The 23,366-nt window shown below is 29.9% G+C and overlaps 3 protein-coding genes across 7 annotated transcripts; 2 read left to right on the forward strand and 1 right to left on the reverse strand.

Moving 5' to 3' along the window:
- The first annotated feature begins 103 nt into the window (after nucleotides 1-103).
- On the forward strand, nucleotides 104-2,657 carry LOC139095090 (rab GTPase-binding effector protein 1-like). The gene is made up of 4 exons (XM_070646343.1): nucleotides 104-336; nucleotides 415-761; nucleotides 844-2,143; nucleotides 2,376-2,657. Exons 1-4 carry the CDS (start codon nucleotides 324-326, stop codon nucleotides 2,564-2,566), a joined length of 1,851 nt encoding a protein of 616 aa, XP_070502444.1. The 5' UTR covers nucleotides 104-323; the 3' UTR covers nucleotides 2,567-2,657.
- Nucleotides 2,658-2,707: 50 nt separating this feature from the next.
- ebo (ellipsoid body open) lies at nucleotides 2,708-6,311 on the reverse strand. The gene is made up of 3 exons (XM_070646341.1): nucleotides 6,033-6,311; nucleotides 5,648-5,958; nucleotides 2,708-5,592 (listed from the first exon to the last, which is right to left on the reverse strand). Exons 1-3 carry the CDS (start codon nucleotides 6,231-6,233, stop codon nucleotides 3,048-3,050), a joined length of 3,057 nt encoding a protein of 1,018 aa, XP_070502442.1. The 5' UTR covers nucleotides 6,234-6,311; the 3' UTR covers nucleotides 2,708-3,047.
- Nucleotides 6,312-6,636: 325 nt separating this feature from the next.
- Nucleotides 6,637-22,369, forward strand: Liprin-alpha (PTPRF interacting protein alpha). 5 transcript variants are annotated; one of them, XM_070646336.1, is made up of 17 exons: nucleotides 6,637-7,448; nucleotides 8,344-8,445; nucleotides 8,607-9,308; nucleotides 9,381-9,518; nucleotides 11,121-11,869; nucleotides 11,983-12,166; nucleotides 12,528-12,608; nucleotides 13,635-13,804; nucleotides 14,087-14,134; nucleotides 15,396-15,585; nucleotides 15,697-15,860; nucleotides 15,941-15,999; nucleotides 16,138-16,281; nucleotides 16,346-16,453; nucleotides 16,520-16,839; nucleotides 16,914-17,030; nucleotides 17,095-22,369. In XM_070646336.1, exons 1-17 carry the CDS (start codon nucleotides 7,200-7,202, stop codon nucleotides 17,182-17,184), a joined length of 3,615 nt encoding a protein of 1,204 aa, XP_070502437.1. In that variant the 5' UTR covers nucleotides 6,637-7,199; the 3' UTR covers nucleotides 17,185-22,369. The 5 variants fall into 5 exon arrangements, with proteins under 5 accessions (XP_070502437.1, XP_070502438.1, XP_070502439.1 ...); XM_070646337.1 differs by having other exon boundaries at nucleotides 9,381-9,506; XM_070646338.1 differs by lacking the exon at nucleotides 14,087-14,134.
- Nucleotides 22,370-23,366: the final 997 nt, after the last annotated feature.

Consider the following 23,366-nt stretch of genomic DNA (forward strand, 5'->3'; position numbering starts at 1 on the left):
TATTATCTCTATAAGTGTGATACAGCCAGTGAAAAACGTCTTATTTCCAAAATACAGACTTTATAACTTGTTTATGACTAATATTGACACATAGACATTCCCCTTGAAAATTTCAAAGTATGTTTTCAATCAATTTTAAAATTTTACATAATTAATAGGTTTTTGTTGACTATTTAAATACATAATTATAATAGGTGTACAGTTAAAAACTGTTTAAAAAATTTTATTTTATTATAAACTAATGGAGATTAAAGTAAATTCGTAATTTTAAAATTAATTTACCAACACACCCAATAAAACTTAGAAAACGAGTTAATTAAATCATGGATTTATCAGGTAAACAATTGTCACTCATTTTAAACTTTTCTAATCTATAAATACACGATTAATACGACATTTCTTGAAATCACACAGAAACATCCAAGATGTCTCAAGAAGAGCAATTCAACCAGCAACGAGCAAAAATGAAGGAACTGTATCTTGCTAAAGAGAAGGAATGTGTACAGCTAAAGCAAAAGCTTCTTGTATTTAAGAAGGAAATTGAGGAAGCATCTTCACAACTCGTCATAGCTGAATATAATAGAGAAAAGGACCTGGAAGATCAAAAAATGAGACACGAACAGGAAGTTCAGACATTGAATCAGCTCATCCAAGAGACTTGCGATGAATCTACGTTAGCTCATGAGGAAATTAAACGACTTCAGGACGAAAATGAGAGATACAAATCAGAAGTGACGTCATTAAGAGAACAACAGCAACAAGTAATACATTGACTCATGTCTTTAACACTTTTTGTGATTCAATTGCACTTTTTCCATTATTAATGCATTTATTATTTTCCAGGAATCAAAAAGTTTAGATGCACTCCTCGGTCTAAAGACGTTAGCAAGAAATGTAAAGAAGATAACTGGAACAAACAATAGTAGTCAAGAGAACTTGGAGGATTCAGCACGTAAACTGACAGGATCTGCATCAAAATATGCTCAGGAAGATGCCGACACATTACGTTCTTTAGTTGTTCCATTAGAAGATGAAATCCTTCAATTAAAAGAGAAACTAAGAGCTGCTTACGACGAGATGGAACAAATTAGAGGCGAAACACAGCATAAATCAGCATTAGTTGGTTTATTAAGTGAAGCACAAAAGGACGAAGGAGTAGAAAATGAAAGTGACAGTATTCAGGAATGTCCAATGTGTAAAAATTACGAACTTCAATTATGTCAGGCTCAAGAATCTATCGAAAATGAGAAGCAAAAAGTTGTTAAAGTGGAGAAAATTGTTGATCGCTTGAAGCAAGATTTAATGAAGGAATCAGCACTAAGATTAGATTTAGAAAAGACATGGCAGAGGAAGCGCGAAGAACATAAAGATGCTGTCCAAAAATTATGCGATAAATTGAATGAAAGTGAACGACAAATGATTGAATTACAAAGTGAATTTTGTAATTTCAAAGACGACGTAAGTCGCGAATTAGTCAAAGTCATGGAAGAACGAACAGAACTGCATGAGCATCTTGAGACATTGCAGAGAGACAATGAATATTTGAGTGGCAGGTATCTAGAACATTCTAATCAAATGAAGGATCAAGATATAAATTTGCCACAAAGCATAGAGGAACTTCACGAGTTAGTCTTGAAGCTATACGAAAATTTGATTGTCTCAAAAGTCGGTCAGGAATTTAATGAGACAAAATGTGTCAGTTTTCGTGACGAGACTAATCTTTTAAGAGACCAATTGCATCAAAAGGAAAAGGAGAAGCTGTTCATAGAACAAAAACAAAATCATCGAATCCATAGCTTAGAAGACAAACTAAAGATACAGCATCAAAATCATCTTAAATTAATCGGTGAAAAGGAAGAACTTTTGAAAATCGAAAATGACAACAAGAAAGAAATTAGTGATTTGAGAATGCAAAATATTGAATTAAGTGAAAATGTAGATAGACTCGAAAAGGCCAACTTTGACGTAAAATCAAAACTTACCATGTTACAACAGGAATTATCAACTAGTGAACAAGTCCAAAAAGATTTTGTGAAATTGTCTCAATCGCTTCAAATGCAGCTTGAGAAAATTCGTTCAGCCGATTCACAAGTTCGTTGGCAGGACTTGGATGATGTCGATAAATGTCCAACGTGCAAATTAGGTAACATTTTAGTTGAGATTTTTAACGGTCAAAATTTAAATTTTTGAACTTTAGCAGTCAAAATTCAAATTTTGAACTTTAGCAGTCGAAATTCAAATTTTGAACTTTAGCAATCAAAATCTGAATTTTGAACTTTAATTTTAAATTTCAACTGTCAAAACTTGAATTTTAGCTGTATTCCTTTGAATTTTAAGAATTCAACCGTCTAATAATATTTTATTTATCTTTTTAGAATTCACAGTAACTCGCCGAAAGCGAAATTGTCGTCATTGCGGTACAATATTTTGTGAATCATGCTGCAATCGATCTGTCAAAAGTGGACCGAGTCAGAAAGTCGCCAAGGTTTGTGATTTATGCAATACACTCCTTCAAGCAAATCAAGCTCCATATTTTAGCGAGAATGCTCCACAAAGTCCAATCTAAGATATTTTGATGAAAAATTAAATAAATAATTATATCATGTGTCGTTTAATTAATAAAAAAAATTTTATTGTGCTTATTCGCAAGTTAAAAATGTATAGTTCTATCAATACATCATAATTATATAATATATATAAATTTTTCAATGGAATTTATGACAAGTTTAAGTGAATATAAAATATAAAATGTAAGTATAAATGCAAATAATAATAATAATGACTCTTCATCGAACATAGATCGATTAATTTCTTCCTTAATATAATTAAAAATATACTTAAATTCAATATTTGTCTATCTTTTCATTTCAACGAAAAAAGTGAATTTTTCTTATTAACGGTCATTGTTAATTTAAATTTTCTGACGAAAAACCGTTAAAATTTGAATTTTCAAAAAATTTGTCATCGTTATTTCTCATGGAGTTAATTTCTTGTTAATGTGAAAAGATACTCAAATATTAAGCATAAATCATGACATAGAAGAATATTTACTGATGTGCCACATGCGAATCTTGGATCAAAATTTCCATAATATTAGCAAAAGTCGGAAGATCAGTCACTTCACATAGTTGAACGATTTTCGTCTTATCAGTAAATAAAGCAGCTAAGCACTCGTGTAGTGCCGGCTTATTATTCTCAGACATATTAAATAAAATAGTGATAATTTGATCATAAAATAAAATTCCATCAGACGATATAATTAGACGTAATAATGTACACATGAATGACTTAAGGAGTGAATTCTTAAAGAATGCTTTATCATATAAATGCCATTTCTCATTCAGGCTCTCAAGTGAAGCCATAATCACTCGACCAATATGTGGATCGATTGGTGATCCATTGCATAAAAATTGCCCATATGTCGTGAATATCTTCATTAAATCCTCTTGACTATTTCGAGTATTTGATAGATTTTTCTGGAAGTAGTTCCAGTGATTCTGTAATATTGTGTCATACAATGAGAATAGATTATAGGAAATGTCAATTTGTGGATTAATTCTCAAAAGATCATCGACAGTTAATTTCAATATATCAGGCATCAAATGTGTCGATGTCGTTCCTGTATGTTGAACAATAAAGATGAGCATTTCAAGAAGCTTATTTAAAGCATGTGCACTTCTATTTGGCGTTGATGCTATTTCTAAGAACAGTCTTACGATATTTATCACAAAATCTGAACCCAATTGAACTTGTAAGCATTTAACGATGCTTAAATTAAAATTTATAATCATTGATAAGTCATTCTCGTCATGTGAATAATTTTTGGCAGCAAATTGAAATATTTCTATTGACTTTTTGATGATTGGATTTATGGAACTAAGGAGGATCTGCTTTGAGTAATTATTTGTATTCTCATATGAATTCAGCAAGTGCTCATAGTCCTTCATTTCCGATCGAATTTCGAGCTTTGCTGCGATGTAGTTTGTTTGAACATTTAAGGACAGGAACTTATAGCTTATAAATCCAACATACTGCTGAAGAAGTTCTCCTCGTTTCTCATATTCCTGTTCTTCTGTCAAGTTTACAGCTATGTTGCTGTATGGCAGCACAAGAGCATTAAAAACGACCTGCTTAATTTGCAGCCGAATCTGTTCATCAAATCTGCTTAGATCGCTGTGGAACAGCTCTTGGACTAGTTGATTCTTCAGGAAATAATTTGGACGTAGAACTGTCGTGATTGTTACCATTAATTGAACTGCTGTATTTAATACCAATGGAGGTTCAATAAATCCATAATGTGATGGTAAAAGTGTTGACATGACTGACTCAATCAACTCAAATATCTCATTATGATTCTCATAAATTTCAGTCCTAAGTAACATTAATCCTCTTACAGTTGTTAATATTTGTGCCTGTAATTCTATCAAATCAGTTTTAAGTTGAACATCCAGATCATATAAATGCAATTTCTTTTGATTTGCTAATTTCAATAAGATGATGCATGTCCTAATTAGATTAGTAATCGAGTTATTTCTATCACAAGTAATCACTAGAATCACATTGCATGTCTGAGTCACCATTTGTAGTAATGTCGTTAGATCCTTACACATGCAGTGTAAATGAAATGATGGATCTGTTGAATATCTCACAATTTGACTTAAACTCACTCTCTTGACTGTTAAATCTTTTGTAAAATCAGGCAGAGTGCTGAGTAGATTAACAAAGTTCTTCAAATGTCCATTTTCTTTAGTAAATTCTATATTCAGGAGATCAAAAATTTTACACGGTTCTATTTCGGCAGCAGTTAAGACAATTTCTATGCAATTATTCCGGAAACTCTGTAGTTCCGTTTCCATATTTTCATCCATTTCTTCAGTATCCAAAAGATCCAGTAATTCTGAATTATTTTGGAATTGCATCTTAAGAATCACATTCGATATTAATTGAACTATCGTTTCCGTATATCTTGGTGCTATTTTCTCGTCAAAACTCTTAATTATTGGTATCCATAATGACAATCGTTCACCGAATGTCAATGCACTAATATTATCCGAGAATGTGAAGCTAAATAAATGCAAAAGAAATTCTTTTGATGGAAATTCTGGCTGATTGACGAATCTTGACCACTGTTGCTGGATAAATAATTTAAGCAGTTCCGTCAATTTATCCTGATACTCTTCGGGTGAATGAGCAAGATTTTTCTGTTGGATTAACTCAGTTATGCCATTTGCTTGAAGATTTAATTGTGGAATTTGCTTTTGTAAATAAAATAATTCACAAATTGTCGTAATTGCTGTAAGATGAACATTGATACACTTTTCACTGGTGAATGTTGACAGTTCGTAGATGTTGTTGAAGAACTCTATATTCATTGTCGTTTCCATATTTGATGGAACCCAAGAAAAAATACTGGCTATAGTATTAAGCAGTTCACTGCAGCAGAATGAGAATCTTTCATCATTTGGTAAGGAACGGTGCATGTCAAAATCCATTTCAGGTCCAACAATCAACTCATTATTGCTCACATGGCACACACAGAGTGTAAGAAATTTCCCTAGTAAGGTCATTATGTCATTCAGACATAAAATCATACTGAAAGTGAAAGTTGAACTGTTTAATAGCTCTTATGGACATAATTTAGACTTACCTCTGAACAAATTTGCTCTTCTGCTGATGACTACAATCAACTTTTGTGCTGCAAATTTCATTGGATGTAGATTTCAATAGATTAATACCCAGAATGAACTTCATCTTGGTAAGGGATAGAATTTGATTGACATATTCAGCATGTTCTGATGGAAATTCTCTTTTGCCAATTAATGCTATCAATTGAGCCAGCTTATCACGTTGCAATGCCCCGACATTTGATGGTAAATTGCAGTATATAAAGAACAACGTATCCCTAATGTGGATCCTTAATTTCTTATCTATGTTGAACCACTGTTTTGTTATTGTAAACTATGAGTAATCAATAAATTAGAAATTTTATGCTTAATATCATGAAAGTGAATGAATTAAATACTTTTACTTACTTCTATAGTTGAAACGGAGAAGAAAAAGATGAATTGATTATTTAATCCATAAGAATTAGTAAGATTTTGGATGCAAATCTGAGATGCATTTGAATGTTCCTGAAATTCCTTCAACTGTGCTTCTATCTCCTTTTTACGAAAATTGGATGTTCCGTGATGATAAAACTCATTCAATAGTGCCTCTAAATATTCCAATTCCATCGCTATTCCTTTAATTTTTTAAATTTTTTTGCGTTTTACAATTTAATACACTATGTGATCAAAAATATCCAGAGATCAAAAATGATTCTTATTTGAGTCACACAATCACACTCTTACTCTCTTTGATATTTCTAGACGTACTCTGATTTCCCCTTTATGTTTACACTTCAATTTTATGTTGTTTTATATTTAATTTCAATGATTACTTGATATTTGTCACGGGACTTTGGGTACAAAACAGATCATAGTAAACTCGACAGTATTATGTTAAATCCTCTAAGAATCAAGTAGCTGGATGTTTTTAACGAAAACATAAAAGTATGCAGCGGTCATCTGACATTCAAAAACTTAACGATAAGCATATAGAATCGACGCGTTAAATTCATACGTTCAGAAAGGAACAGAAAAAAATCAAAATACGAAAATCTAAATGAAAAATTATTTAAAAATCATTAAATTGGTGTAGAAATCATGGATAACTTTGTGCCAAAAGTGTTTCTATCGCAATCAATAAGAAAAGTATCATGAAGTATCGGGAAAATTGTGAAAAATGAACAAAAATAAGTTAAAATTTGTTTGCAGAATTTTCTCTCTTTAAAATTATTAGAAATCACTGAAAATCATGTGTAAAAGTCTTCTTGTATGATTATTTAAAAGTGTTGAAGCTTAAATTAAGTGTATTTGATAGTGAAGAAACTATAAAATCATAAGAAACACGACAGATTTAAGAAAAAAAAAAAGTTTCTTGATTAATTTTCTTCCTCCTCCTCATTTATCCATCCATCTAAAAAGTGAAAAGTGTAGAGGAAAAAGAGAGGAAGTATATACATACATATAGGAAAATCTCCATAGATTTTTCGCAAAGAAAGCAATCAAATTTATCGTTGAAAATTGGTGAAATTTTCATAATTTTTTTATTTTTGGCAAAAGTCACACAAGTAGTCACATCCATATAAATTTAATAAAATGTGGAACATGATGTGTGACGTACTTCCAACAATCAGTGAAGATTCCATTTCACAGCGATCGTCACAGTTCAGTGGTGAAGATGCCAATTTTGAACAACTTATGGTATCGATGCTGGATGAGCGTGACAAGCTCATGGATAGTCTACGAGAAGCACAAGAACGTCTCAATGAAATGGAATCAAAATTAGGTGACTGCGAGAAGGAGAGAGATAGTTTGCATCGACAAATTAATGCCAATTTACCACAGGTGAGTTTTGTAAATATTTCTTTTCTCTCTGTCACTCGTCGTCTACTACACAAAGTCTACGTTCCACGACTTTTTTCTAACATATTCATTCCTTCCTCCTTACTATTATTATTATTAAGATTATATTGTTGTTTGTTTCTTGATTTTTTTTTTCATTCATTTAATTTTGTTGTTAAGGTGCATAAGGTGTATTGCTGCCTGCAACAATTATTCAATTCTGTTTCATAACAATTTTTCTCGCTCAGCTAATTATTATTTCTTTTTTTTTCTAAAATATATTTATTTTAGTTCCATTTTTTTTCTTATAAAAATATGGTTATCAATTTCACTTAATCTACTATATCTACTAAACATGTTATGATTGAAACTTACGGGCAACTTTTATGGAATATAAACGTAATAGTTTATGCTTCTTTTTTTGTCGATATCACATGTGATTTATAGAAAGTGAAAGAAAATGAAATATCCATATTAAGAGAGTTAAGCTCTTATAGACATTTGAAAGAGAAGTAAAAATTGTGAATGAAGTGAGGCTTGGCTGTGGAATGTCAGAACTTATACTCTAAATTATTTAAAATCCCACATAAAGTTTTGAATTTAAAGAAACCGTTAAAATTTTAAAATTCGTGACATTGTTGAAAAGACCTTGAATTTGGAGTCAAGTCGACCTAAGCCGAATTTTCATACAAAATTCGAGTCTATTTCGAACTCTGCTTCAATTTGACAACAATTCGAAAAGTCCATCAAATATCAAGTTATACAGACAAGCAATGCATACACGCCAATGCCCAACGAAACGAAAAGAAAAGAAACAATTTCAACTATTTTTTTTCTACAACTGCCCATATCTTGTATCGTAAATAGATGTTGTAATTGTAAATTTAACTTTTTATAGGAATTCGCAACCTTGACAAAAGAGCTCACACAGGCCCGAGAAACATTACTGGAAAGAGATGAGGAAATAAGTGAGCTGAAAGCTGAGAGAAATAATACAAGAGTAAGAAAAAAAAAAGATTTAATTTTGATAAAAAGGAAATGATTTTTCCATCTCGTATAAAATAAAAAATTGTTATATTTTTCTCTTCCTTTCTTTCTCATCCACCTATCCGCTCGCATTCGAACACAACACAAAAACAATCAATTTCTTCACATTAATAGTTGCTTTTGGAGCATTTAGAATGTCTTGTATCACGACATGAGAGATCATTGCGTATGACCGTTGTAAAACGACAAGCGGCGGCACAAAGTGGCGTTTCCAGTGAAGTTGAGGTTTTAAAAGCACTCAAAAGTTTATTTGAACATCATAAAGCTCTCGACGAAAAAGTTCGTGAAAGATTAAGAGTTTCATTGGAAAAGAATACATCGCTAGAGGAGGAATTGCAACAGACAAAAGATGAATTGCAACAAGTAAAGTCAGGAAATTATACTCAGAATCAAGATTCAACCAAAGAGAATGGAGAAATTGACAAAGATTCACAGTCGAAAATTAATAATGGCGAAATTAATATTCAACATGAAATGGCTGAATTTGCGGCCAAGACTCATGAGCTTCAAACAATCATTGAAAAACAAACAGCCGAGCTATCGCAATGGCAGAGAAGAGTTTCTGACTTAAATAATAAAATTAGTGAACAAGAAGAGACTTTGTCAAAGATACAAAAAGATTATTCAAAATCTCAAGATATGTGCTTAAAATTACAAAGAGATTTGAGGGAAAATGTTGCACAAAAGGAAGATCAAGAAGAACGAATTACAACACTCGAAAAGCGATACTTAAATGCACAAAGGGAGGCTTCGTCGTTGCATGATTTGAACGAAAAACTCGATCAAGAGCTGCGGCATAAAGAAGCTCAAATAAAGGTGACTGATTTTTTATTTCATTTTTTTATGTCAATTTAATTAATTTAAATTCTGTTTTATTTCTCACTTTAGCTCCACGAGGAAAAGATTGCGGCAATTCAAGAGAAACTCGAATTGTCAGATCAAAAATTAGCTCAATTTTCAAAACTACCCGAAATGGAGGAAGAGCTTAAGGCCAGGATGGAGGCCTTAACGCAGGTAGGCTCACAGGTAGGCAGACGGGGTCTTTCAGATGTTGACCAACAGAGAAAAAAACATCGGTTTACTATTACTATTAATGTTGAAAAACAAATTTTTTACTGCTAAATTTACTTCAATTCTGTATTAAATTAATTAATGGAAGAATTTAACTTCTTTATATTTTTAATTAAGGTTTTTTAAAAGTAAAAAACTGTACTTTAAGAATATTTATTTCGCTAGAGCTTTGAATGTCTTATTAATATGATGAACTTTAATGATTCTATATAATTAATCGATGTTGTTCGAAACTAGATAATCTAAAAAACCATTTTTTTATCTTTTAATTAGCTCAATGGAAAAACGTATAATTTTCACTTTATAATTGTCTTATTTTGTCTAAACAATATAATAATATTAAATAAGGGACAAAGTTATGTTACATTACTCTTTCTTAATGCACAGTTAATTAATTTAATATTCTTTCATTTTTTGTCATAATTTTTTTGGTTGTTTTTTGGAAGAAGTCTTGTCTCTGTTTTTGTAAAACAACAAAAAACAAATTTTAGTTCTCTTCTTTTATGATTCTTGTGGATATATATAAAGAAACAAATTAAAACATTTTTAAACAAATTATGAAATATTATATATATATATATTTTTTTCTTTAATTGAAAAATACATCTCAAGACACCCTGCACTACTACTCTCACGAGCAGTTTTAACTACTAACATATTCATCATTTACTAACAAGATATCATAAGAATATGAAAATTTATTTTTTCCTTTTATTTCCATTTATTTTGTTCCTTTATGATTTCAAAATTCAACAAAACAAATTTGTTTCTCCTAATTTTCTTAACCCGAACAATATTGGAATCATTTTCTTCTGTTTAAAAGCACAAAATTTTATGTTTTTGATCACAGATTATTTTTATAAAAAAAGTAAAATCGCACATAGGTGTTAGAAAGGGTGTGCCAATGAATCTAATTTTGCGGTCTAGTTACTTAACTGGGGTTTTCAAAAGCTTTATAAATTGATTGATACATACAATTGAATTGTGAAGAATAAACAGACATTTATAAAGAGTTGTTTGATTTAAGTTAAATTTTGATTTTAGTAGAGGTAAAAAGCCGGCTAAAATGAGAATTTTTCATAATTCATTCAATATTTCCACAAAAAAAGATTTCATACAGAAAACAAACATACTCCAATTTTCAGTTAGATTTTTAGGATTTGAACCTATGATTATACAAACTCTTATACTATAATTTTTCATGTTATATGTTTATGTAGAAACTGTTATTTAAACTTTTAATCCTTTCCTGCTAAAGCGATTACACTACTTTCTATAGAACTACCAACCTAATTCCTTGACTTAATTTCAAAAACAAACGATAATTATTTATTGGTGCACCCTAATAATCTTAGATTATTATTATTTTTTCATAGTAATTAATTTAATGTTGCTAGAATAATGTATGGCTTATTATGATTGCCTTTAGATTCTAGCGATATTGTTCTTATTAATAAAATTTCATGCATCTCGATGTAATTAACAAAAACAATCATGATATGAATTTGAACAAGATTAATGAAATATTTTGATTTATTTTTATTGACAACATTTAAGGCTCAAGAACGTCACGGATCTGCAGAAGATCGTATTCAAAGATTGGAAGCTAATCTGGAAGAGAAGAATGCAGAAGTTCTTCGTCTCAACCAAAGATTAAAAATGAATGAAGAACATAATCAAAGATTATCATCAACAGTTGATAAATTACTATCGGAATCAAATGATCGTTTACAAGTTCATTTGAAGGAACGAATGCATGCGTTAGATGAGAAGAATCAATTAACGCAAGAGTTAGAGAAAACACGTAAACTTGCTGAAGAGTTGCATCATGAAAAGGGAGAAATTATTAAAGAGCTTTCAAAATGTCGACTAGAGATCGAAAATTATAAGCGACAATTGCTTCAGCAAGAAATTGCCTTTAATATCCAACAAACAGAAGCTCTTACGAGAAGTTTATCTCCAAATAATGTTACTGATCCTCAACAACTTGCTGCTCAATTCTCTCGAAGTGCGTCTCATTCAAGCTTCGATGCTCATTCTTTAAGAAGAAAGCAACAAAGATTGGAAGAGGAACAATATCATCGATCATTAGCTGAACAAGAATGGGAAAGTATTCAACAGATGCAACAGGCGCATGTTATGGCAAATCATGCATTTGTTGATGGAATTGTTGCTGACGGCGATGATGCCGAAAGTTTATTTAGTACTGCCGAATTATTATCGCCAACTGGTACAGGCCATACCGATGCTCAAACTCTTGCCATGATGCTACAAGAGCAACTTGATGCCATAAATAATGAAATAAGGTATTGTTTATTTTTCTCTTGCTTTCGCTTTCCTTGAATTGCTTAATATTTAATGAAATATTCGTTGCTAATGGAAGAGTACTTCATATAATATCATTAAATAATTCACACAGATTAATTCAAGAAGAGAAGCAATCAACAGAGGCTCGTGCCGAGGAATTAGAGTCTCGTGTTGGTAGTCTAGAGCACATGAATCTATTAGCACGCGGTCGTCCTGAACGTCAAAGTCCACCACCATTAAGTGGACGAAGCACACCCAATAGCCCTAATCGTGATTATCTTCATAAATATCATACTGTAAGTATAAAATATAATTATTCAATATTGTCCATTATTATGATTTAAACCTAGTAGAAACATAACATGAATACATTTCACATTTACTCACATATGTTGTAAAAAAAAATAATAATCAATTGGAAGCGTTATTATGTCATCATTTATTATGTTTATATGTAAAATCTTATCAAAAAAAAATATTCTTTTCGAATATCTACAAAAATAAATTTTTTTAATTGAACGAAACGGTGAAAACATAAACATACACTTATACATATACAGAAAAATAAAATTAAAGTGTCTTCTTTTATCATAATAAAAAATGATAAATTATTGAGAAATAAGATCATAAAAAAAAATATGTGTGAACATCATATAGGCGCCAGCATCAATGTCTCCTGCACATTTGCAGCAATATGCCTCATCTGGTCAACTTTCAGAATCTTTACCTTCTAGTCAGGTGAATTTTGAATTTTGCAAAAACAAAGAAGAATGAGTATTATGCATAATATACCGATTTCGTTTACGCTTTTGATATTTTCTTTCTATTTATACCTTCTAACTCTTCGCAACCATGAAAATAACCAATATACATATATATTTATATGCGATATATTTAAAAAGAGTTGTCATATATTTTTCATTATATTATGTAAAATTTTTTTGATTGCATCAGTGTTCTTACATATATATATCATTAACCACTAATCATGCTATTAACTTATTTTTAAAAACAAAATTTATATACTCAAAAGTCATCTGATGTACGATGACTAATGCACATTTTTGCTTATAACTATCAGTATAGAGAATCACAGAGTGTGAAATCGAAATTGGAAAATTACAAAAAATTTAAAGAATTTTAAAAATTGTTTGAAAATGAAAATAAGCTTGAATTGGATTTAAAACCTAACCTCATTACCGTAATTTGTTTAATTATCAACTTTCAAATTCGAAATTCTCAAAATTCCTTCAAATTACTTTAACGTAGAGTATTTATTTATAAAAATAGTCATCTAGTCAGCTCCATACTCTGACAAATACTTTATCTAAAGCTTTATTTTCGAATTATGACGATGACATCACATCAGTTATCCAGTCACTCTATCAAGTATAACATAATAGCAAATTTTAAGCAAAAATGGGTCAGAAAATAAGATTTTTACAAAATTCCGCTTAAAAATAATTATTTTATGCTTCCTTCCGTTCCATTCCTCGCATGATTCAAAGTACAAGGAAATACTCTGAATCTAACCTATAATTATATTAATCTATAATTGTTGATTATTTTGCGATATTGTATTAAATTTAATCATTTTTGCATGCATTTTTATTTTTTTGTTCCGTATGATTTGAATTTGTGTCAGTCAGGATTGTTATTGATTAGAACGAGAGTCTAAAATAGCAATTCTGTTTGGTACATTGAAGAAGGATATGAACTGAATAATAATTTATTTTATTTCTCTATCTCGCAATTTTAAAACAGCTACAGCTTGCACAAATGTCAGCAGAAATTTCACGTGATGAACTTCATGGACTTTCAGTATCAGGCGGTGATTCAAGTTCTGGCGGTGGTACATCACCTTTAACGGCTCGTTCCATTCGACTCGAAAGATTTGCTCAAGCTTTAGCCAATAGTCAGGAAGAGCTAAGAAGGTATGTTTTTGTGTTGTTGGCAAATTTATTTTCGCTTTAATTTTTCAAAAATAATTTTCCTCGCTTGAGGAAGATGAAAAATTGTCTATGCCATATTCATTCTATTTTTCATAATTTTCATTCTTTTTCATTTTCTAACAATAATGGTAATGATTGATTATTAACATTTGTTCTTTATTCTCCACGCTTTTCTCTCTCTCTCTCACACACGCTACTAATACTCTATCTGTTGATTTTAAATAAATTTTTTTATTTGCAAACTTAAAAATTAATATATTAAAGATCGATGGGACTGCCTATACACGGATCACAAAATATGAATCATATCAGGTTAATGAATAAATTTGATTATGTCAAAGCTAGATATGATTATTTGCTTAATTTGATATATAATCGACCACGACGAAATTCCAATTATGATGGTCGATCGATGAATATGAGGCGTTATGGTCAAAGTGCAAAAAATTTTGATACAAATAATTTTAATAATTCAAAGTGCTTTAAGCAACGAGCTAAGAATAATAATAATAATAATAATAATAGTCACATATCATCTCGTTATAAACGAGTAAATCCAATAAATAATGCAAATGTGCACAAAAGTTCATTGTCATTGCCGTTGAAATCAACAGCATCATATCATTCACAATATTATCATAAAATGCATAAGCAAAAATTAAGTCATTTAAGAAAGGCATTTCCAATTATATCAAATATGCCATTTATACATCTTAATTCGTCACTTATTCTTATAAATTCATCGCCATTTGCTTTGACTGATCGTAGATTTGGTATTTTACATCATCATTCACCCTCTGTGTCATACTATTAAATTTAATTACATAAGATAAACTTATTTCTTTTGCATTTATCATGGATATAACACAACATTGAAGTCATTTTAATAAAAAGAGAAAATTATGTTATATTATCTGATGATTGATATTTCACTTTAATTGCTGCCTTAATTGAAGCTTTCAATGTGCTTTGTAAATATTATTTGTATAACATTTAATGACACTATCATATTATGCAGCTCATTATGATTTTTGCAAGACTTGTCAACTTTGAAATTGCTTGAAGGAATATTAAGGATTATGGATATCTATTGGAAGTCTAATAATCAATATAATTATTCAAATTGGAACTAATCAGTTTCATAATCCTGATAAAAACTTCAATTGCTGACATGCCATTTGACCAAAATGCTACAGAAGTAATGATAACAAATCTGTAGAGTGTCTAAGCTTAACAACAATTAAACATTTCCTTGTGTCTGTCTTAGCTCACGCTGTAATACTAACAATCATCGATTTATGCACATAATTAATATTGGCTTTGATTGATTATTTATATAAAAATTAATGCATTAAATGTAATTCAATCCTAATAATTGTATATTTTTTTTCTTTCTTGTCCTCTTGTTACTTTACTGCTATATATCTACAAAACCGTTACGCACATATACGCACAAAAAATATACACATTGAATTAAAAAACATGATATAAATCCCGCTCGATTGTCCACACAAAAAAATTGTATTTGGTAAATGTGTCATGCACACATCACGATAAAAAAATAATAATGTAGGAGTGCAACTGGCTATGCTTCATCACCACTTAACTCACGACATGGTAGTCAGGAATCGCTAAGACATTTGAGTAGTATGTCGTCTATGAATATGCTACAAACGCCAACATCATCGAGAGATGTTGCTGGAGCTCAAAAGAAGAAAGGCATCAAGTCTAGTTTGGGAAGATTTTTCAGTAAAAAAGATAAGGTCAGTACTAGTGTCATACACGTGACATTTCATATTCAAATTAACTTTAATAACAATATTGATGAGATTGATGATAACGTGTGATTTATATTTACGGGAAACAATATTTAGGTCAAGGGCGGTAAAGATACAATGCCAGATAGTTCAAACAGTATTATGAGTGGATTGTCTATGAATATGAGTGATATAGACTCAAACTATGATACGATGAGTATCAGTAGCAAGATAAATATCTCAGGGGCATCAAAAATGGATTATGGAAGACAAAAGAAGAAGTAAGCCTTTACATTCTAAATATATATAAAAAAAAAATTTGATTAATTTTTAATTCGATATGATAATGAAATTTTATTAGGGAGCATGATTACCGACATGATCTACTGGGAGAGGCAATAAAAGCTGGTACACCATTTGGTGAGTGTTTTTGTTAAAAAAAATATAAAGCATTTTTTAGCACATTTTCTCTTATGACTAATTCATTATTTTCTCATTCTCTTCCATTCTCCGACTTGTTTTACAATAAAAATATATAAAATAAAATAAAATATAAAGCTCTATGGAATGGCGTAACAATTGTTGCATGGTTAGAATTGTGGGTGGGTATGCCAGCATGGTATGTTGCAGCATGTCGAGCGAATGTTAAATCTGGTGCTATTATGAGTGCTTTGAGCGATACAGAGATCCAAAGAGAGATAGGTAAGATAAATTGTCAATTCAATTATCCATAATGGATATTATATGTGTTAAATTATATCTATAGGTATAAGTAACCCCCTTCATCGACTTAAATTACGCTTGGCTATTCAGGAAATGGTTTCATTAACATCCCCATCAGCTCCTCAGACGACGCGCACAACTTTAGCATTTGGTAATACAATTTATTCATATTCTCGATAACTTTACTCTAACTTCTGTTCCTAATATGTAATATCAGGTGATATGAATCATGAATGGATTGGAAACTATTGGCTTCCAAGTTTAGGATTACCTCAATATAGAACAACATTTATGGAATGTCTTGTTGATGCTCGAATGTTGGATCACTTAACAAAGAAAGATTTACGTGGTCAGCTCAAGATGGTTGATAGTTTTCACCGTACTAGTCTTCAATATGGCATAAGTTGTCTAAAACGCTTAAACTATGACCGAACATCGTTAGAGGAAAGAAGAAAAGGCTCTGATAATGCTATTGCTGATGTTTTAGTTTGGAGTAATGATCGTGTTATTCGATGGGTTAATAATATTGGTTTAAAGGTAAGCTTTCAAACGCCTATTGGCTCACACTGATTAAATCGCATTTTATTAATTGCAAACGATAATAATTACAGGAATATGGTAATAATTTGCTTGAATCCGGCGTACATGGTGCATTAATAGCTTTAGACGAGAGTTTCGATGCTAATTCGATGGCATTAGCATTACAAATTCCAACACAAAATACACAGGTAAGATTAAGATAAAAATATTCGATGATTATTAGACTAATCACACAATTGTTTTTAATAATAGGCCCGTCAGACGCTAGAAATCGAATTCAATAACCTTCTACAAATCGCAACTGAACGACGACCTGAAAATGAGCATTTAAGTAAATCCTGATCGTCACTGAATTCTAGTCTTAGTGATGAGTAAGTAATTGTTTTTATTAATATTATTATTATATTATGAGAATATTTAGTTGTGAGCTTTAATTTGCAATAGTACCGAAAGCAAAATGAACATAAAACAGATTAATTAAATTAACAAAAAAAAACAAACAAAAAAAAAAAGTAACAATGTGAGACAAAAAGATTCTTGCTTGATTTTATTTTTATTATCAACAAAAAGACGATTTGTGAAAAAAAAAGATTCCATTATTCAAGGAATAAGACATACCTAAACATAAAATTTTTTATATTGAGGCAAAGAAAAAGGAAGGATAAGGACAAAAAAAAATATTTGAAAAACCCCCGAATAATGTAAAAATAACTTTTATATGAACTACAAGACTATACATACATACATAAATACATACTAATATTATCGATGATCATTGATAAATGCCAGATTCCTTGTTAAGCTGTTTTTTCATTTTTTTGTATTCCTTCATAATTTAGATGAAAATGAAACATTTTATAAGTCAGCAATGTTTTTTAAATACAATTTATCTATGATACCTACACATTTATAATGAACTAAACTACAATTGCGAAATGCTTTTCTTGCTGCTATTGCCTTTTATAAAGGATGAGATAAACAAGTTTATTAAATTTGTTTCCTTTTTTTTGATTTTTCCAATAATCTTTAAAGTATATATTTGGTAATAATTTAAATTGTTGAACATTTAAATGAAATAATACCGAAAATGAATCCCAGTATATAGTTTGCTAGTTACTAAAGATTTTATTTAGGACATTCTTTTATTTCATCACTAAGAAATATTAAATTATTAAGCAGTAAGATTCAAACTTTTGTGGTTTTTGTGGTATATTTGGGTAGATGTAGTTTTAGATATTTCAATAATGTCTGAATTGTATTCAAAATTGTTGAATATTTTGGATGGTTTATGGGAACTATTATAGAGAAATTCTGTGTCAGAGCTCTGTACTCAGTAGTTTGTACAGTTTATAGTGGGATCAGAATCATTTATTTAAGGAAATTACTGCCTAGTCTCGGCACCCATTATTCGGATATTGCATTAATTTGGTACCGAATTACTGAACAATTCCTTCACACAAATTGTGGTTAGGTACATTGCATTGATATATTCTGGGCCATGTAGCTGTACAGAGTTGGAAAAAAGCAACAATTCCGTCATCGAGCCACTTCGACTCATTCCGTGAAAGTTCTTCAAATTGTTTCAAAACACAATAAAGCTTCAAGTTGTGATTCCAACTAAAATTATGTGATTTTTAGACTTAAATGTCTACCAATAATTTGAATTTAATGATTCTACTGTCTACCTGCATTCGAGCAGAGACATAGAGGGTGAATTTTAGATGATTTTAATCTCCTTCCCTCACCAATTGAAAGGGTTCAAAATAAAGCGTTCCGGTAAATTTACTGCCAAATTGTCAGCCTATTTCAACAGATTTGATCATAATCTATTTCACACTCTGAACAAGTTCTTAACAAAAAGTGCAATTCAACAGAAAAAGTTCTGACTGAAAAGGGTTTAGGAATTTTACAGATTTTTTCAATTTCATAAATTGTGTAGCTTTGCGTAAGACGCTAGATGTGGGGAAAATATCTAATTTGAGTGTACAAGAAGAACCTTCAAATTCCTTCAAATGAAATGTCAAAAAAGTCCATCTAAATATTCTCAGAATGTCCACAAAAGCTTGAAAATTACTGCTAGAAACATTTATATAGAAATGAAAAGGTATGATAAAAAAAAGAAAAAATATAGCACAAATTCTTAAAAAAAAAAACATTTTGATAATTGTGGCATTTTCTTCGAATGCACAATTTTTATAAATAATTATATTTAATACATAATGTAACAAATATTTAAAAAAAAAGAAGAAGAAAACCAGAAAAAAACTAATAAAATTTTCTATGCTTTTTTGTCGCATGGGAAAATTGAGGAAGGAAATGAGCAGAAAAATGATGTAAAACAATTGATAACAAAACTAATCACATTTTCTAATCAATACCTGTTATAACAAAGATATACCTATAATATACAAATAATAATAATTATTATTAATAGGATAAAAAAAAGTGAAAAAAAAATGATAAAATTAGTAAAAATCTTTTTTCTAATTTAAAAAGTCAACTTCTGTGCTACAGTGTGTGGAAGTTAAGAGAACTTTACAAAAGTGAAAAGTATTCGAATTATACACAAATTGAAAGGAGATTGAAAGTTATTAAGTTTATAATCAAATTGATATGAATTCATCATTTTAGTCATTGCCATGATTCATATATAACAATTGCCATTTAATTATTATTCCTTTTTCTTAGATGAGTTTCAAGTAGATTTTTAAAGGTAGTTTTTCTTTGGATATAATTAACTCTTTTCGATTCCTTTTTTCTCCTCCCTGTTTTTATGACAAATAAAAAGATGATAAAGTATTTTTTAGAATGAAAAATTATATACAGGTATAAAAAAATATTAATTAGAATGTCACACATCCTGCACCAGGCAAAATTAATATTCATAAAATTCGTGGAAAAATTAAAAGGGGGACAAAAGATATCAAAGGAAAAATTGTAAGAATAGGAACGAACATATTAAATTTGAATGTATAAAACTGTCATATATTATTATTCATCATTGATCCATACCTTTCATTAATTCTATCCATTTACTGATGTGATCTTTTCTAATATTATTTGAGGGAAAAGCCTTTCAGCTCGAAGTCGACTCGGATTTTGTATGGAAAAGTTAACTCTGTGTAAGATTCAAGTCGACTTCAAGCTCTGCTTAATGTTTAAAACTTCATTTTGATACTTAATAACTTAAAGACTTGACTGTATAGCAGAAAAGCACTTTTCCAAACGGAAATCGAACTTGCGTACTGCGAATTCCGGCTTTATGCCCTTACCTCTAAGCTATCGGAGTTGTTCGAAGTTTGAAGTGCTTGGCAGAATACCTATTTAAATTCTTGTTCTGCTCTGAAGGTTTCTAGACAGTGTATCTTCTCCGTTGATGCGGTTTTACTAACAAAACGTTTCTAAACAATGTTTTAGGTGTGTTCTAATTTGATAAATTGTTCATAACAAAATTAAATGTAAAATTATTCAATATGTTTTATACCTCATTTGCTCAGCTTAGATTTCTAATTCAATGATCTTGCCTTCTTAGCTTAGAACTAGATTTACTTCGTTAAGGTTCATTTGATCGACAATTTGATTAGAAAATTCAATGATCAGCACAAAGAAAGTAACATAAAAGTTTAGAAAATCAAATAAATTTGAAGTTTAACTTTTTGTTGGATTTGAACTTACTGAACCATTAATGCATTTATATTCTTTTAGTAGAATCACATTCTTAAATCTTAAGATTCGATCATTCCAAACATTAGCTAATGAACATCCTAATAGAAAGTACAACTAGAAATTTCAAAATAAACAGTTTATTTGGAACCAGAGCTTGAAGTCGACTCGAGTTGAGTCAATTTACAATACAAAATCCGAGTCGACTTCGAGATCTGTTTGGAACACACCTTAAAAGTATTGAATTTGAAGCATTTCAAAAATTGTCACTGAGCCTTTAAAATTCCTATTAGGTAACGAAAAGTTTGTAAAAAATACAAAAATCCTAACTAAACTGAAGATGATGTGAAATTGATTGTGGTATATTATAAATATTATGTAATAATAATTATGATACTGATAGCAGCTGTACTTGAAGTTTTACATTTTCTTTTAGAATATTTTATTTTCTTTTCTTTTTTTCTACACATATTTTTACTTTATGTATGTATGTTTTTTTGTGTTTTTTCGTTTAAACTAAGTATAAATAGATTTGTTATAGATGATAATATAAAGAAATGAATATGAAAACAATCCTGAACAAGATTTTTCTACTGTCTTTTTTAAACAAAAAAATAATTTCCATATTTTCATTTTTAAAAAAATCATGAACAGAAAATATATAAATAGACTAAATTTTCTCCCATTTAATTCTGGATTCAATGCATTTAGTAGTCAGTAAATAGTACTCTTTTTATCTCTCTAGACAAATCTATTGAATTTTTGGTCTCTATGAAACGTACTTCAGTCCACTTTTGAGAGGGGAATATTGAATTTTTGTTCCAATAATGAATTTATGTATAGAAAATCTTCCGAATATAAAAAAGTGATTAGAACTTTAAAGTGGAGCAATATTATTTCTTATAGACTAATTTCAATTACCAACCAGGGGCTGGTTACGGATATACCAAAAAATACCATACCCTGTTCACATAGAAATTCCAATATTCATTTTTAAATGTGCTAAAAATGAGAAATCCAAATCAGAAATCAAAGTTGACTTGGATTTTGTATGGAAAAGTCAATTCCAAGTCGACTTTGAGTTCTGAATCCAATATTTTCTGATGATTCAGTTACCGAATAATAAACATGAACACTACCATTGTCATATGCAAATATAAATCATAACATTCATGATCTTTGATGAAAAGCCTAAAAAAAAAACATGAAACTTACCTTTCGTATCTCATATCGTTGCTTCTGTTTTATATATAAATATATACATATATACATACATAAACCTTTGATAAGTAAATTATAAATAATAAAAAAAAAAAATTGTTATGTAGAGCTACATAAAAAAAGAATAAAAAAATTAAATAGAAGGAACCAAAATTTAAATTAATAATGAACATAACTAGACATAGGCCAATCAAATTTTAAATTAAACAGGAATTTAATTAAAAGGAGGTCGCATATTATTGTATAAATTAAATTAAACCAGATAAAACCTTCCAAATATGATGATAAAAGCTGTTTATAGTAAAATAATTTAAAAAAAAAAAAACCAATTGTTTGAAGGATCGAGACGAATGAAATTCTTAGAAATGTCCAAAATTGAATATTTCCAAAAACAAAAAAAAAAGTCAAAAAGTAAAAAATTTATCAAATTTGTGTCTAAAACAATCGAGTGAAAAAATTATCAGAAAAAAAAGTAATGATATATCAGAAGTATTCAGCTAAAAGTAAATTATAAAAGAAAAAAAAAAAACTAAATAAATTGAACTTAATGAAAAATATGAAAAAAAAAAATTGTATGTGCAATAAATAAATTATGTTTGATTTATTGATGAAGTAAAGTGCATAGAAGAAAGATGAAAAAAATACAATAAAAATTAACTATGAAATTCTATTAAAAATTTTGATGCTTTTACTGACTGTGTTGCAGAATTTAATAGCTTATTAATGAGTTCATTAACCACTTTTTTAATGATTTGAAGGAATGTCGTTATTTTGTATGCAGCAAATGTTCATATTGCACGAAGACGAAGACTACATGTCCCGAGCGTCACGATGCGGCAAATCTCATTTTACGTCACAACTTCGTCTCTTGTCGTTGACATGAAATCCGACATGAAATCCGTTGACAGTCGTTGAAAGCCGTTGATAACTGAATTCTACTGTTCATATTTGAAGGGATCGGTTCCTAACGTTAATCTTTGAATCTGACAATGTGACAATTGATTGCGATGGTAGTTTCCATGTGCCACTACCGACTGTTGATGAAAGGTAACACCCGTCACCGGTAATTGCCGTACAAAGTCAGTATTTGGTGGGATTTACCTTACTTGCTGTCAGTAGGTTGTCAACTTTGATCACTTACATTGACTTACTTCGCTGGCCGTACTGATCAATTATGATCAATGCCTTTTCTCAGGTGGTCCACTTAAGCTGCCTTATTATTATGCAGAGTTCATAATGCAATTCTATCCACGCCCATATGTACGTCATCATCAGCCTATACTTATATTTATTCTATATCAATAACGAACGATTGATTCAATTCTCACGATCTGTATTTATTTCCTAAAAGCGCCACTCCATAAAAATTTCGACTGTTAATTATTAAATTTGATTAAAAAATAATCTATAATTAAAATACAACCAAACATCCTCAATGATTATTATGAATTGTTCCAAAATTTAATCACATGTCTATAAAAAGCCGGCATAACATGATAATTGTAATAATGTCGTTAATATTATATTACGCATCGAAGTAAATACTTTATTTTTTGCACATCTTCTCTAACACACTCAATTATCTATTAGCAACTCTATTGGGCGTTAAACACACAAAAGAGTCGATACTATCAGCAACT

The sequence above is a fragment of the Chironomus tepperi genome, unplaced genomic scaffold (assembly GCF_022539635.2).
Source record: "Chironomus tepperi strain 1889 unplaced genomic scaffold, CSIRO-AGI_Ctep_v1 contig_359, whole genome shotgun sequence".
NCBI lineage: Eukaryota > Metazoa > Arthropoda > Insecta > Diptera > Chironomidae > Chironomus > Chironomus tepperi.

What these genes read in the sequence shown, in the direction of transcription:
- Liprin-alpha (XM_070646336.1), top strand. Translation starts at nt 7,200, where the DNA reads ATGTGGAACATGATGTGTGACGTACTTCCAACAATCAGTGAAGATTCC. An exon ending in TTAATGCCAATTTACCACAG is followed by an intron (nt 7,449 to 8,343) that starts GTGAGTTTTGTA and finishes AACTTTTTATAG; the next exon opens with GAATTCGCAACCTTGACAAA. An exon ending in TTAATAATATTGGTTTAAAG is followed by an intron (nt 16,840 to 16,913) that starts GTAAGCTTTCAA and finishes TAATAATTACAG; the next exon opens with GAATATGGTAATAATTTGCT.
- LOC139095090 (XM_070646343.1), top strand. An exon ending in TAAGAGAACAACAGCAACAA is followed by an intron (nt 762 to 843) that starts GTAATACATTGA and finishes ATTATTTTCCAG; the next exon opens with GAATCAAAAAGTTTAGATGC. An exon ending in ATGTCCAACGTGCAAATTAG is followed by an intron (nt 2,144 to 2,375) that starts GTAACATTTTAG and finishes TTATCTTTTTAG; the next exon opens with AATTCACAGTAACTCGCCGA.
- ebo (XM_070646341.1), bottom strand. Translation starts at nt 6,233, where the DNA reads ATGGAATTGGAATATTTAGAGGCACTATTGAATGAGTTTTATCATCAC. An exon ending in TCTCCGTTTCAACTATAGAA is followed by an intron (nt 5,959 to 6,032) that starts GTAAGTAAAAGT and finishes GATTACTCATAG; the next exon opens with TTTACAATAACAAAACAGTG. An exon ending in AAGAGCAAATTTGTTCAGAG is followed by an intron (nt 5,593 to 5,647) that starts GTAAGTCTAAAT and finishes TTTCACTTTCAG; the next exon opens with TATGATTTTATGTCTGAATG.